We start from the raw sequence: 16808 nt of genomic DNA, 5'->3' as shown, positions 1-16808 counted from the left end.
GATTCACTGACAAAAGGATAAGGCTACACTTTATTAATTCCAAATGTAAACTATACCCATAATTCACCCCCTGAAGGTTATTTAGAAGATGACTAATAGAAAAAACATATACTCCACGTTTCAATAAGTGACTTATACACACACTCGCTCCTCAAGCCTCTCATTTCGACGAATTTTGTTGTCCTCACCAAACATAACTCATCAGGAGACTATTTAATATTGACCTATATTCAAGCAAGACTAGACAAAGAAAACCCTAAAATCATGTATCATGTTATCCGAAACAGAAAACTAGCCATATATTAGGAGACCCCAGACTTCAAACTATGTACTTCGTAAGTAGAGTTGAGCGACTTTGGTCGGATCGGGTTTCGTGAAACCCAAATGAAACAAAATTTGAGTCGGATGCAAAGTCGGATGCAAGTCAATGGGGAATAAAAGTCGGCATTGAGTGGATGAATGTCATCCGCTCAATGCCGACTTTTATTCCCCATTGACTTGCTTTGGGGTCGGGTTTCGGACGAAACTCCGACTTTTTTTTGCCCTAGTCGGACCAGTTTCATCCGACTCAAATTTTGTTTCATTCTGGTTTCACGAAACCCGATCTGACCAAAGTCGCTCAACTATATTCGTAAGTTTATAAGCCACTCCAGTGTTAGGAATAGATAGTATGTGAAAATACAGTATATACCGCTCATGGAATACTTAACTTCCAGAGATCATTTCCATATTCATACTAAATAATTGCACAGATCTCCCTGACATTATGGTTGCACATATCCCTAGTCTTTATAATGATATTGCACTCATTCCCTGACAGATCGCAGCATGGCCACTAGTTAGAAGCTGCTAATGATCTTTGGTGCAGGTCCCTGAGTGGTATATTTTGAGCCTTCAGAAAACTGAGTTTAGTCTAGGACAATTTGTCTGCACTACTAATTTACAGCTGTTACAATACCAAACTAGGGCAGTCTCTATAGGAGAAAAAAAACAATTATACTGTGCTTTCACATACTGTCTATTCCGGACACTGGAGTGGCTTATAAGCTTACAAAGTATATAGTTTGCAGTCTGGGGTCTGCCAATATGTGGCTAGTTTTTCTGACTGTTTTGGATTTCACGATACATCATTTTAGGGTTTTCTTTGCCTAGCCTTGCTTGAATATAGGTAAATGTTAAATAGTCTTCTGATGAGTCGCCTTGGGTGAGGACAATGAAACCCGTAAAAATGAGAGGCTTGGAGAGCGAGTGTGTATATGTCACCTCACCCTATATACCGAAACATGTGGTATATGCTTCATCTATTAGTCACCTTCTGACTAACCTTCAGGGGGTGAATTATGGGTATAGTTTTACATTTGGAATTAATAAAGTTTAAGTTTTATCCTTTTGTCTGCACACATTAGGAATGACAAGAGGCCACCCCTATAAGAAGATCCAATTTTGGTTAAAAAGATTCTAACATTCTGAACATAAAATAAGGCTTCTCCCCTATGTGATATCACTGATGTAAATAAACAGTTGATTTCCAAGTAACATACTTCCCTCATTAAGAAAATGAAATAAGCTCCTCCCCTGTGTGACTGCTCTGATGTCCAATAAGATGCTCTTTCCGGTTAAAACATTTCCAACTTTCTGAACAGGAAAAAGGCTTCTCCCTTGTGTGACTGATCTGATGTCCAACAAGATCCTCTTTCCAGTTAAAACATTTCCCACATTCTGAACGGGAAAAATTCTTTTCCCCTGTGTGACTGCTCTGATGTTTAACAAGATGCTCTTTCCGGTTAAAACATTTCCCACATTCTGAACATGAAAAAGGATTCTCCCCTCTGTGCGTTCTCTGGTGGCTATGAAGATTTGTTTTCCATTTAAAACATATCCCACATTCTGAACATGCAAAAGGCTTCTCCCCTGTGTGGGTTCTTTGATGCATAGAAACACTTGATTTCCGGTAAAAACATTTTCCACATTCTGAACATGCAAAAGGCTTCTCCCCTGTGTGGGTTCTCTGATGCTTAACCAAATCTGATTTCTGTTTAAAACATTTCCCACATTCTGAACAGCAAAAAGGCTTCTCCCCTGTATGAGTTCTCTGGTGGCTATCAAGAACCGATTTCCGGTTAAAACATTTTCCACATTCTGAACAGGAAAAAGGCTTCTCCCCTGTGTGCGTTCTCTGATGGTTATCAAGAACCGATTTCCACTTAAAACATTTTCCACATTCTGAACATGAAAAAGGCTTCTCCCCAGTGTGGGTTCTCTGATGCATAACCAAATCTGATTTCCGGTTAAAACATTTCCCACATTCTGAACAGGAATAAGGCTTCTCCCCTGTATGAGTTCTCTGGTGGCTATTAAGAATCGATTTCCGGTTAAAACATTTTCCACATTCTGAACATGAAAAAGGCTTCTCCCCTGTGTGGGTTATCTGATGCTTAACCAAATCTGATTTCTGGTTAAAACATTTCCCACATTCTGAACATGAAAATGACTTCTTTGCTTTAGGAGCAGTTTGTTTTTTAATGCCTCTTTTGTGACTTTGATTTTCTTTAGTAGTCTGTAATGAATCAGAAGATGGGACCTGTTCCATAGGCTCAGATGACAGAGCTTTGCTGTGAATGGATGATGGTATATCTGGAGTAACAGCATTTACTTCAGTTGTATCTTGTAGGATCTCAAGATCGTCAGATTTAAAAATTGAAGATGTCAGCTGTTCCTCTGCTCTCCTGGTACAGTCATCTGCTAAGATAAAAAACATTTATTTTTTAATAAAATATCCTTGAGTTTTATATTTTTGAACATTTCTACATAAACTGTCCATAAAAATGGCAAGCTATGTAAAAAACTTTATTTACAAAGACAATGACCGTTCACAGTCTAATAGAAATCCTTGTTGGATGAACCAGTAGAGCATGGTGTTCAACTGTTTGTTCATTCTGCCTCCCAAATATAGAATTATAAGAAAATAATCAATGTTATGTAAACAAAAATAATACCAATTCTCATCTCAAAAAACCAAGTCCCCACTCAGGTCCATCATCTATCAATGGAAAAACAGATGTTCCCACACTATTTGTGGCTCAAAGGCTGTTGAAAAGCAACAAGAATTCTATAAACCAATCCAGCAAAATCCGCTCTCACTTCTGAGTCTTGCAGTGTGCTCAAACAACATTTAGGATCCCTATATTTAGCAATATTATAGAGAGAAGAATCCACTTAATTTGCGCTGTGTGTCTCCTGGAGCACAATCTGGGCACTATGTGTTGGGTAATAAAATGGCAAATGAGTAATTTTCACTCTCCAACATCCACTGCATGTTAATTTCCGAAAAGTGGCCGTGGAGTCAAAATATTCATTTATCCTATAGGTTATAACCCTCAGTGAATTAATTTATAAAATGGGAATTTTTACTATTGTAGTTTTCTGTCATTTAGTTATATTAGGGCTTTTGCTGTCCAGCTGGAGTAATCTGCCACGGCACGGTGGCTCAGTGGTTAGCGCTGCAGCCTTGCAGCGCTGGAGTCCTGGGTTCGAATCCCACCAAGGACAACATCTGCAACGAGTTTGTATGTTCTCCCCGTGTTTGCGTGGGTTTCCTCCGGGTACTCCGGTTTCCTCCCACACTCCAAAGACATACTGATAGGGAATTTAGATTGTGAGCCTCATCAGGGACAGTGATGATAATGTGTGCAAAATGTAAAGCGCTGCGGAATATGTTAGCGCTATATAAAAATAAAGATTATTATTATTATTATTATCTGCCCCCAACTTCAGCCAATTGGAAAGTACCACACCCTACTAAAGCTCAAAGTATACTGCCGGAATCTGCTAGATACAGAGATGTTCTCCTTTGGTTCAGTCTTCTATGCTCAGCTCACGACTTGTATGTTTGCTTCCTGTTGTGACCATGGCCCATTTATTGACTACTCTTTTGTCTTCTGATTCTGTATTCTGTCCTTCTGGTTCTGACCCAGGTACCTGACTATTCTTCTTGCCATCTAATACCACAGAATAGCAGGTAACACCATGGTCACAGCCTAGGGGCCCCAGTGTAAGTCCAGATCCATGTAAGGGTGTTAAAGGGTGATGAGCAAGGCAATCCTTGGGATATGGAAAGCAGAGAAGATAGTGCAAAGCATGTTCATGGTGGACATCTTTTGAGATGCCAAGTGACCACAGTGCTCCCAATACATTGTGTCTGCAAACTATTTCAGCTAGATCCGCATTCAAATGGATAAATGGTGCTCCTTCCCTTCTGAATACTGCCATGTTCCCAGACAGTAGTGTACAACCGTATATAGGGTATTGTGCGAAGGTGGAAAATAATTTCTCAGATCCATTTGTTTTCTATAAACTTTGGAATTATTCACAATGGATATCACCACATAAAGTGACACACTTCTGATTTTAAAAATGGGGCCTGATTAGGAACACAAAACTGGCTGCGGGAAAAGGTTAAATCAGAGTATTTTGGACACTAACTACAGTAGTCAAAAACTGTGAGTATAGACAATAACACATCTACTGAAATGATCAAACCCAACAGTCTCCATCAGTAATAAATGAGTAACTAGTGGTGAAACCTCTCTGGGGTAATTAGAGTATTGGGCCCAGTGACTTCACAATCTAAACTATTGTAAGGGCCAATATTTTCTGTCAGATGAGTTTCAAGAAGAAATATTACACATTTAAAGAGAACTGTGTATAATAGTGCAGCGCTGAGAGGTCTTAAAGGGAACCTGTCAGCAGGATTGTGCACAGTAACCTACTGACAGTGTCAGGTTGGTGCCGTTATACTGATTACAATGATACCTTGGTTGATGAAATCCGTCTTTTGGTTGTTGTTTTATCTGTATTTGTAGCTTTGAGTTCATGAGATTCTCGTGCTTCGGGGCGGGGCTGTGGGCGGGGCTGCGGGTGGTGCTTTGTGGTGCTCTGATTACATATGCTTCTGTATTGACTTATGACAGGTCACTGATACCTCAGTGACCTGCCCCCTATTTTTACATAATGCATATAATAGCTTTGATAATGCCTATACTATTGTGGCTATTGTGAGGCTAAGAAAAAAAATTGCATCCATCAAAATATCATCGACGATGGCAGCGCCTGCGCAGTAGCATATATAAGAGATAGAGGATACTGGACAGGCGCCACTGGTGTCATTTTGTTGGATGTCTTTTTTTTTTTTTCTCAGCCTCACAATAGACACAAATATTATAGGCATTATCAACAATAATATCAACGCTATTATATGCATTATGTAAAATAGGGGCAGGTCACTGAGGGATCAGTAACCTGTCATAAGCCAATACAGATAAATATGTACCGTATATACTCGAGTATAAGCCGACCCCCCTAATTTTGCCACAAAAAACTGGGAGAACTTATTGACTCGAGTATAAGCCTAGGGTGGGAAATGCTCCATAGATTATTCCCCCATATGGTGTCCCCAGAAGAAGCTCCATAGATTATTCCCCATATGCTGCCCCCATGCTGCTGCTGCTGCATGTAAAAATAAAAAAAAAATGACATACTCACCTCTCCGTCGCTGGGTGTCAGGTACCGGTGTCATTGCTGGCACCTGAGATACTCACGTGTCCTGCGTCCATGGCTGCTCACCGGTATCTGCCACGTCAACAGTCAGTGACGTTCAGACTGCAGGGGGCGCGGCGCACACTAACCACGTTACCGCGCCCTCTGCTGTCTGAAGTCACTGACCGATGACAGACAGCAGCAAGCAGCCATGGACGCAGGACAGGTGAGTATCGCTATACTTACCCGTCCTGACGCTGTGTCTTGAGCCCCCAGCTTCTCCGCGCTCTCTCTTCCTGCCTTCAGCGGTCATGTGGTACCGCTCATTAAAACTCATGAATATGCGCATATTCATGAGTTTTAATGAGCGGCACCACGTGACCGCTGAAGGCAGGAAGAGAGAGCACGGAGAGAAGCTGGGGGCTCAAGACACAGCGTCATGACGGGTAAGTATGACCTGACACCCCCGCCCCCCCTCCTCCTCCGACCCCCTTTGTATATGACTCTAATATAATACGAGAGTGGGACTTTCAGCCCAATTTTTTGGGCTGAAAATCTCGGCTTATATTCAAGTATATATGGTAATCAGAGCACCACATAAAGCCCCGCCCACAGCCTCACCCTGAAGCATGAGAATCTCATTAACTGAAAACTAGAAATACAGATTAAACAACAACCACAAGACGGATTTTATCACAAGGTATCAATGTAATCAGTATAACGGCGCCGACCTGACAGTGTCTGTACAGGTAAAAAAAAGACATGTAACATATTTTATTCTATCACCAACAACAACGTATGTACGAGAGGAAAACTCCAACACTAAACCGGAGGTGCATTCATTTATGATGGACCATTGGAGCTACTATGAGTCCTGTCCAGAAGATTAGAGAAAATAATATTGCTCCCCATTTCAGGAGAGATTGTGCAGTAATCTGAATTCCTTAGGATTGAAAACATAATGGAATTTATGACGTGGAATGAATCCATGAAACCAGGGCTCGAGCCATGCCAACACATCTCCTGCAGGTGTGAATAAATGTATATTACAGCCATCAGCCACACACAGCTTAGAGATATATCATGGCACAGGTGTGATGTTTTCCTGTAGATTATCATAATCCTCCTTGAAATTAGTTACTTTTAATAAAAAATTGAAAAATCAGGATAAAGGGAAACTCTGCTGTTATTGAACACTTGGGCTCACTGCACATTTAATGTTGTCGATCATAAAAGCAAAGTTTGGCCAGAAAGACTGGACCTGGTCTTGTAGGGACCATATGAGCACATTCAGCAGCACAGAAGGGAGAGAAGGTAGATTCATCCAATAAGATATCAGGATTCTAGGAAGCCAACAGCATCATTTCCCGCCGCTTTCTCTTTCAGGCCAATCATAATACTTTTCTTTAAGTGATTTTCTAACTTGTCAGCACATTCTACGTACGCTGCTATTTGGCTTTGTAGTTTACAGATCTGGGCAGGTAAGGGTCAGCGTCTCCCAATCCCAGAGGGTAGATGGATCCTCCAGGTACTAAGTTCTATATAAAAGGGCTTTCAATGGCCAAAGTCATTTGAACAGTTTTGGGAGGAAAATAATGTTGTGCTCTTGAGGCCAAATGGTGATCACACGATTGTGATACGATGAGACTACACCACCGATAAAGCAGCCACAGCCGGTGACTGAGGGGAATCTGTGACTTTTCTGCATTCAGTGGATACTACTCACCTGGGTAGCCATATGTAGGAATCTCCTCTTTACACCCCTCATCACCCCTCACATATGTCTCTGTAGTATTAATATGAGTCAGATCTTCACTCTGAAACAAATATTGTAAAAGTCTCAGACAGATGGAGAAGTCACATCTATGATCAGCTCTAATCCTGCCATCTCCACCGTTCTCATTACACAAGTATAAAACATATAATACTGGTGGATAAAACAAGACTGAGCACAAGACCTTCACAGTCATCTAGACATCATAGGGGAGATTTCATGACACCTTCTCTCCATCTACCTGATGATCCTGAGGAACATTGGGATCTTCTTGTTTACAGTCCTGTGGAAGAAGAGGACGGGGACATCTCTCTGGTGTTGTCCTCTTACTGGATAGAACTGGAGGAAACACATATAGGGACTGAATTCATTCTTCACATACAGATAATTATAGGCCGTGTGTATTTAGTCCTGTCTATTACCTGGTGATGTGAGGGGCTGGAGAACCTCCATCATGACGTTCTTGTACAGATCTTTGTGGTCTTCTAAATACTCCCACTCCTCCACGGAGAAATAGACAGTGACATCCTGACTCCTTATAGGAACCTGACACATACAAAGATACTGTTATCCCCCTCGATACCTTCATAGCGTTACTGTATAATGTCCCAGCATTCCCAGCAGTGTCACCTCTCCAGTCAGCAGCTCAATCATCTTGTAGAGGAGTTTTAGGATCTTCTGTTCATTGATGTCCTCATGTATCATGGGGTGAGGTGGAGGCCCCGTGATTGGGCTCAAGGGTCCTCCCCATCCCTCAGACACAGGGTCCTGACAGTGCTCACTAGATATCCTCTTCACTACTGTATAATCCTGGTTATGGAGAGACACATTAATAAATCTCACTACAGACATTCCCAGAGTCCTCACCTCTCCAGTTCTGTCCATCTGTTATTCCCATAGATAAGAATGATGTAATGTGACGTCATCAGAACCTCTCACCTCTCCAGTAAGCCGGAAGAGGATCTCTAGGGTGAGGTGTAATATCCTCTCTGCCATCTTGTCTCTGTCCATATCCATCCTTGATGGGTAAATCCGAAAAATTTTCTTATGTAGAAGATCTTCATTGAGAGGATCCGATATTGTAGAGACCTGAATGAGAAGATGATGTAACATCATAAAAATCCTGTGTAATAATACAATTACTGGAGATAATAAGGGAAACATATGAGATTTATTATTTTACAGTATTTAGTTTCCTTCTTTCCATCTACTAATAAAACCTATATATTTAGGCCACAGACAACAAGCAGTTTCTCCCTCGGAGTCGGCAGCTGAATACGTTCCTCATAGACTCATCTTCCATAACGCTAATTCTCGTCTCATTTCCCGACACTGGAATCGGCATTAGCAATACTGCAGGAGATATTCATTACACGGGACAGAAGAAATAACTACTTCATGATGAGGACGACATCTTCATCTTCTACTACGGCTCTAGAAACATATTTGGCCAGAGTCCGTCCCTGACTCCATCCCCACCGGCCGTCTATATGAAGGTTTCCCGTCTTCCCCGCACTGTAATCTTCTATCACGTTAGATCTCAGGTCTGAGTCACACACAGAAGTTTGAGGCTTTTATAAAAGCTTTTTTGTTTCCACAAACACAACGGACAGAAATTATCTGATCCCAAAGTCTCCATGTACAGCGATTTATGGGGATTATTTCTGGCCTTAGGCTTTCCTATATTACAAGAAAACACCAGAAAAAAAGATATTAAAATGTTTCTAAAGAAAATTTGCCCCAACAATTCTTTTAAAAAGAAAATAACATGGAAAAAGCAGAAGACACATTTTATTTTTTCACACAATAAACAATAGTTTAAAAAAAAATTACCTCTTTTGGGCCCCAGAACATAGACGTACACCGCAGGGACGGCACAGGTGCGGCTACAACAAAATCCCTGGCAGTTTAACCACTTGCTGCTGCCAAAAGCAAACATGGCATCTAAGGTGAGACAGAGTTCAGGTGAATGCACTCCGCCTCCAAGTACTCGATAGTATGGTGCGGCCTATTTACTATGATATTTACATGCCTAATAATGATGTCTGGGCCTGCAATGTATGAAGGTCTACCTTTTAACGCCCCCATACACATTAAAGTTACATGAAAGCACTGATTTCGGGGGGTTTGGGCGACCATATAATGTATTTGGGGGCCTCCCAACAGATGATGTCAGGGCAGAGAAGGATCTAGAATCCTGAATTTCAGAGGATAATCCGTTTGTTCTTCCTGTAGATAATCCTCCGCTAGAGGGGTCTGGAGGCGACTCTCTCATACAGAGCACAGGAAAGCTGGAATATTTGTGTGTATGGCGGAGTCGGGAGAGATAGCCGTCTGCCAAATGACCGTTCAGCCAACACTTGTCTCATGTGTATGGGGCCGTTAGTATTACACTGACAGGCAGTAATGATACACGGCACTACAGTAGTACAGTGCATCACCGGAGCCATCAGAGGCTTGTATGTTGTATGATCGCACTGATGAGGTGGTTAAAAAAGATTTAAAGTGAAAATAAATCACAGTTTGGCAACAAGAAATATCTATCACTATAGGGAAAACAGAATCACTGCACAATGTTAGTTAAAGGGCCTAATTATGCAAATTGTCTCTTCAGAGAGGAAGAGGACTAGAACTCTAGTGCCACCTATTGGAGGTAGCAATCCTAAAAGTCAATGTTGACCCTTTAACGAGCCTAGTTACATGACTTAGGATAAAAGCCAAGCCAGAATCTCCATTTGCAGACACTGTGTTTCGGGGTACTGCCCCTCATCAGTGCAAAGTGGGAGATCTGGTTTGGCTGTGAGAGAGGCGTCTGACCGATATCCAAGAAGTATCATTTCTCCTTGCGGAGAATGACATGCTAAGCATGTCGAGGTGAGGAGACTTAAAGCCGCAATGCTCCTCTGGGAAATATGCTAATTATGCAAATTGTCTCTTCAGAGAGGAAGAGGACTAGAACTCTAGTGCCACCTATTGGAGGTAGCAATCCTAAAAGTCAATGTTGACCATTTAACGAGCCTAGTTACACGACTTGGGATAAAAGCCAAGCCAGAATCTCCATTTGCAGACATTTAAAGGACCTGTCACACTTAAAGGGCCTGTCACACTAAGCGATATCGCTAGCAATATCGCTATAACGTCACTGGTTTTTGTGACGTTATAGTGATATTGCTAGCGATATCGCTGTGTCTGATACTTACCTCCGACCGCTCCCCCGCTGGTTATCGCTGATGGCGCGAGAACGTCCTGGGCCGTTTCTCGTCGTCAGCTTCCTGCTGTGGAGACGAGCGACGCGTGGAGCCGGGCGGGAGGACGTCAGGATCGCCTCGTCTGACAGGTAAGTAGCGACCCCCGACCCCTGCTATGTCGCTGGTGAGATCTGCCTGTTTGGCAGCTCACTAGCGACCACTTAGCGATGCACCAGCGATCCTGACCGCCTCATATTGCTGGTCGGGATCGCTGGTGCATTGCTAAGTGTGACAGTACCTTTAGTCTCGTCCGTAACAACTTTATTATACTCTATTATCCTATACGCTGTGGAGTAGATAGAAATAACAGGTCCCACAGCAATAGCTGGAATTGGGCCTCCAACTTAAAGGGAAAAGATATACAGATTGTGTGTGTGTGTGTATATATATATATATATATATATATATATATATATATATACATACACACACACACACACACACATATATATATGTGAACAACAGAGCAAAGTCCAGCAATAACGCGAGCAATCCAGGATGCTGTCAAAAAATTATTTTCTCTTTCTTTTTATTGGTAAATCCATTAACCCCTTACCTACAAGGGACGTAATATTCCGTCCATGTGACCCTGGACCTAATTACCATGGACGGAATATTACGTCCCAGCGATCAGCGGCGCCCACGTGGTGAGCGCCGCTGATCGCGGCCGGGTGTCAGCTGATTATCACAGCTGACACCCGGCACAATGTGTCAGGGGCGGTCACGGACCGCCCCGACACGTTAACCCCTTGCACACCGCGATCAAACGCGATCGCGGTGTACCTGGGGTTAAAGGGAAGCATCGGCAGGGAGGGGGCTCCCTCCTTGCTTCCCTGAGCCCCCCACAGCAGCACAATGTGCAGCGCTGCTGCCGGGGGCTCTTTCCCTACAGGTCCCCGGATCCAAGATGGCGACGGGGGCCTTCGGGGGCCTGTAGGGAGCTGACTTCCTCACTGCCTGCAAAGCGCAGGCATGAGGAAGTCTGCAGAACTGCCTGTGACAGATTGCTAATCTGTCACAGTGATCTGTGATGTGACAGATCAGCGATCTGTCACAGGACAGTGATGTCCCACCTGGGACAAGGTAATAAAGTAAAAAAAAAAAAAGTGTTAAAAATAGTACAAAAAAAATAATATTCCCCAATAAATCCATTTTTTCAAAATAAAAAAAACAAAACAATAAGTGTACACATATTTGGTATCGCCGCGTCCGTAGCGACCCGCCCTATAAAACTGTCCCATTAGTTAACCCCTTTAGCGAACCACTTAAAAAATAAAAAACGAAGCAAAAAATAATGATTTATTATCATACCACCGAACAAAAAGTGCAATAACACGCGATCAAAAAGAAACATATAAATATCCATGGTACCGCTGAAAACGTCATCTTGTCCCGCAAAAAATGAGCCGCCATACAGCGTCATCCGCAAAAAAATAAAAAAGTTATAGCTCGCAGAATAAAGCGATACAAAAATAATTATTTTTTATATAAAATTGTTTTCATTGCAAAAAATCGACAAAACATAAAAAAGACCTAAATGAGGTAACACTGTAACCGTACTGACCCGAAGAATAAAACCGCTTTATCAATTTTATCGCACGCGGAACAGCGTAAACGCACCACCCAAAAGAAATTCATGAAACGCTGGTTTTTGTTCATTCTGCGTCCCAAAAATCGGAATAAAAAGCGATCAAAAAACGTCACGTGCCCGTATATGGTACCAATGAAAACGTCAACTCGTCCCGCAAAAAATAAGACCTCACATGACTCGGTGGGTCAAAATACGGAAAAATTATAGCTCACAATATGTGGTGATGCAAAAACTATTTTTACAATAAAAAGCGTCTTTTAGCGTCTGACAGCTGCCAAACATAAAAACCACCATAAATAGTAAATCAAACCCCCCCGTTATCACCCCCTTAGTTAGGGAAAAATAATAACACTAAAAGAAAATGTATTTATTTCCATTTTCCCATTAGGGTTAGGGCTAGGGTTAGGGCTAGGGTTAGGGCTCAGATTAGGGTTAGGAGTGTGTTGGGGTTAGGGTTGGAGTTATAATTGGGGGGTTTCCACTGTTTGGGCACATCAGGTGCTCTCCAAAGGCAACATGGCGTCTGATCTCAATTCCAGCCAATTCTGCGTTGAAAAAGTCAAATGGTGCTCCTTCCCTTCCAAGCTCTGCCATGCGCCCTAACAGTGTTTTACCCCACATGTAGGGTATCAGCCTACTCAGGACAAATTACAAAACAACTTTTGGGGTCCAATTTCTCCTGTTACCCTTAGGAAAATAAAACATTGGGGGCAAAAATATCATTTTTGCGGAAAAAAATGATTTTTTGATTTTCACGCCCAGGCGTTATAAACTTCTGTGAAGCACTTGGGGGTTCAAAGTGCTCACCACACATCTAGATAAGTTCCGTGGGGGGTCTAGTTTCCAAAATGGGGTCACTTGTGGGGAGTTTCAATAGTTTAGGTACATCAGGGGCTCTCCAAACGCACATGACACCTGCAGACCAATCCATCAAAGTCTGCATTCCAAAACGTCACTACTTCCCTTCCGAGCCCTGACGTGTGCCCATACAGTAGTTTTCTCCCACATATGAGGTATCTGCGTACTCAGGACAAATTGGACAACAACTTTTGGGGTCCAATTTCTCCTGTTACCCTTGGGAAAATAAAAAAAATGGGGACTAAAAGATGATGTTTGTTGAAAAAATACGATATTTTTATTTTCACCCCCGGTCGTTATAAACTTCTGTGAAGCACTGGGGGGTTCAAAGTGCTCACCACACATCTAGATAAGTTCATTAGGGGGTGTAGTTTCCAAAATGGGGTCATTTGTGGGGGGTTTCCACTGTTTAGGTACATTAGGGGCTCTCCAAAGGCAACATGACACCCGCAGACCATTCCATCAAAGTCTGCATTCCAAAACGTCACTACTTCCCTTCCGAGCCCCGACGTGTCCCCATACAGTAGTTTTCTCCCACATATGGGGTATCAGCGTACTCAGGACAAATTGGACAACAACTTTTGGGGTCAAATTTCTCCTGTTACCCTTGGGAAAATAAAAAAAATGGGGACTAAAAGATGATGTTTGTGGAAAAAATACGATTTTTTTATTTTCATGCCCGGTGGTTATAAACTTCTGTGAAGCACTGGGGGGTTCAAAGTGCTCACCACACATCTAGATAAGTTCCTTGGGGGGTCTAGTTTCCAAAATGGTGTCATTTGTGGGGGTTTCTACTGTTTTGGTACATCAGGGGCTTTCCAAACGCGACATGGTGTCCGATCTCAATTCCAGCCAAAAACGTTAAATGGTGCTGCTTCCCTTCCGAGCTCTGCCATGCGCCCAAATAGTGGTTTACCCCCACATGTGGGATATCAGCGCACTCAGGATAAATTGCACAATATCTTTTAGGGTCCTGTTACTCTTGGAAAAATAAGAATTGAGGGTGAAAAGATCATTTTTGTGGAAAAAATATGATTTTTTAATTGTACCGCTGTACGTTATAAACTTCTGTGAAGCCCTTGTGGGTTCAAAGTTCTCACCACATATCTAGATAAGTTCCTTGGGTGGTCTAGTTTCCAAAATGAGGTCACTTGGGGGGGTTTCCACTGTTTAGGTACATCAGGGGCTCTCCAAATGCGACATGGCGTCCGATCTGAATTCTAGCCAATTTTGCATTGAAAAAGTCAAACGGTGCTCCTTCCCTACTGAGGTCTGCCATGCACCAAAACAGTGGTTCCCCCCCACATATCAGGTATCAGCGTACTCAGGACAAATTGCACAATAACTTTTGCAGTCCAATTTCTCCTGTTACCCTTGGTAAAAGAAAATTGAACCTGAAGTATTTTTTTTTTGTGAAAAAAAGTTAAATGTTCATTTTTTTTTAAATATTCAAAAAATTCCTGTGACGCACCTAAAGGGTTAATAAACTTCTTGAATATGGTTTTAAGCACCTTAAGGGGTGCAGTTTTTAGAATGGTGTCTCTTTTGGGTATTTTCTATCATATAGACCCCTCAAAGTGGCTTCAAATGTGATGTGGTCCCTAAAAATAAAATAGTGTTGCAAAAATGAGAAATCGCTGGTCAATTTTTAACCCTTATAACTTCCTAACAAAAAAAAATTTGGGTTCCAAAATTGTGCTGATGTAAAGTAAACATGTGGGAAATGTTATTTATTGAGTTTTTTGTGTGCCATATCGCTGTGATTTAAGGGCATAAAAATTAAAGTTGTAAAATTGCAAAATTTTCAAAATTTTCGCCAAATTTCCGTTTTTTTACAAATAAACGCAAGTTATTTGAATGAAATTTTACCACTAACATGAAGTACAATATGTCACGAGAAAACAATGTCAGAATCACCGGGATCCATGGAAGCGTTTCAGAGTTATGACCTCATAAAGGGACAGTGGTCAGAATTGTAAAAATTGGCCCGGGAGTTAACGTGCAAACCACCCTTGGTGGTGAAGGGGTTAAAATACAATGGTCCAAGCAGTTCAAAACAGCAATAACGCAGGAAAGTAGTGCAGATAGGACCTTGCTCTGTCGTTGTTCACATTTGTATGGATGGACTCCTACATCCAGATCCGGGCACAACGGAGTTAACCAGGTCAGCTGAGGTTCCAGGTGGTTCACAGGAGTGAGCTGGTCTACATTGTTGGAGATATATATAGATATATATATATATATATATATATATACTAGCTGAAGAGCCTGGCGCTGCCCGGGCATAGTAACTAACTGTGGTTAGTTATAGCAAATTATAACTATCCTCCATCCCATAGTCCCGTGCCCATATACCCATCATACATCCTTCATCTCATAGTCCCATGCCCATATACCCATCATACATATCCTCCATCCCATAGTCCCATGCCCATATACCCATCATACATATTCGCCATCCCATAGTCCCATGCCCATTTACCCATCACACATTCTTCATCTCATAGTCCCATGCCCATATACCCATCATACATATCCTCCATCCCATAGTCTCGTGCCCATATACCATCACACATCCTCCATCCCATAGTCCCTTGCCCATATACCCATCACACATCCTCCATCCCATAGTCCCATACCCATATACCCATCATACATATTCGCCATCCCATAGTCGAGTGCCCATATACCCATCACACATTCTTCATCTCATAGTCCCATGCCCATATACCCATCATACATATCCTCCATCCCATAGTCTCGTGCCCATATACCCATCACACATCCTCCATCCCATAGTCCCATGCCCATATACATATCCGCCATCACATAGTCCCGTGCCCATATACCCGTCATACATATCCTCCATCCCATAGTCCAGTGCCCATATACCCATCCTCCATCTCATAGTCCAGTGCCCATATACCCATCACACATCCTCCATCCCATAGTCAACCATTATGACAACATAATGAGCGGCGGGACGTGATACACACACACACACACTTTTTCCCCATTATGTAGATAGGGGCAAAATTGTTTGGTGAATTGGAACGCGCGGGGTTAAAATTTCGCCTCACAACATAGCCTAGGACACTCTCGGGGTCCAGACGTGTGACTGTGCCAAATTTTGTCGCTGTAGCTGCGACGGTGCGGATGCCAATCCCGGACATATACACATACACACACACACATACATACACTTGAGCTTTATATATTGGATATATATTTGTTGGAGTCATATCTCCTGACTCAGAAGGCATATTGCCTTTGTCAATTTAAGTCTGCAACTACAGTAGATCAAAAGTCTCATTTACTAATCCCTATGTGACTCATGACCAGGACATTTTCCCCCTAGTGACCCAGGTAACACAGAGTGAGGTCTACCACACAATATAATGGTCCAAACAGCACCTCACACAGTATTATGGCCATCACAGCCTGCTACCCAATTTAAAAACCGCCACTCAGCATGGAGGGGATTGCGGTACTGTGGGATCATTACACTATGTATGAGGGGATGATGGTACTTTGGTAGCATTGTACTGTGTGTAAGGGTCTTCCTCAGGTATAATGTCAAGAATATAAACGGATCTGTCTGAACACATTTTATAGCAGATCTCCCTGCATATGGTTTTGGGTGGGAGCTGAAAGGTCTGTTTTTCAGACACACCCAGATATGCAGGATTTTGCACTCTGAGGAATTAAACAAAACCCATAAACCAAATAAATGTTACACAAAAAGTTTCACACAAAAAAATTTTCACATAAAAAAACAATTAAAAAATATATATATAAAAAA

General features: G+C 42.2%; 2 protein-coding genes across 7 annotated transcripts in view; one reads left to right on the top strand and one right to left on the bottom strand.

Annotated features, from left to right (window-relative positions):
• LOC141047286 (uncharacterized) overlaps positions 1 to 16808 on the bottom strand; it is a 527896-nt gene that overhangs the window by 19758 nt on the left and 491330 nt on the right. For 3 of the 6 annotated variants that reach the window (XM_073542316.1, XM_073542321.1, XM_073542319.1), the window contains exons 2-7: positions 8249 to 8398; positions 7940 to 8119; positions 7732 to 7855; positions 7551 to 7648; positions 7262 to 7352; positions 1331 to 2742 (exon numbers count right to left, since the gene is read on the bottom strand). In XM_073542316.1, coding sequence (XP_073398417.1) covers positions 1550 to 2742; positions 7262 to 7352; positions 7551 to 7648; positions 7732 to 7855; positions 7940 to 8119; positions 8249 to 8398 — 1836 coding nt within the window. In that variant the 3' untranslated portion in view covers positions 1331 to 1549. Of the gene's footprint in view, positions 1 to 1330; positions 2743 to 7261; positions 7353 to 7550; positions 7649 to 7731; positions 7856 to 7939; positions 8120 to 8248; positions 8399 to 9142; positions 10015 to 16808 lie in introns of those variants that run through there. The other 3 variants (XM_073542320.1, XM_073542318.1, XM_073542317.1) reach the window with 3 other exon arrangements.
• LOC141047344 (uncharacterized) overlaps positions 1 to 16808 on the top strand; it is a 549461-nt gene that overhangs the window by 277443 nt on the left and 255210 nt on the right. The gene's annotated exons all lie outside the window — the stretch shown is intronic.

Source organism: Dendrobates tinctorius, unplaced genomic scaffold (genome assembly GCF_039654945.1).
Source record: "Dendrobates tinctorius isolate UK_male_01 unplaced genomic scaffold, ASM3965494v1 ptg000126l, whole genome shotgun sequence".
Taxonomy (NCBI): domain Eukaryota; kingdom Metazoa; phylum Chordata; class Amphibia; order Anura; family Dendrobatidae; genus Dendrobates; species Dendrobates tinctorius.
The sequence above is the reverse complement of the archived record's forward strand: the minus strand, read 5'-3'. Positions and strand labels throughout refer to the sequence as shown.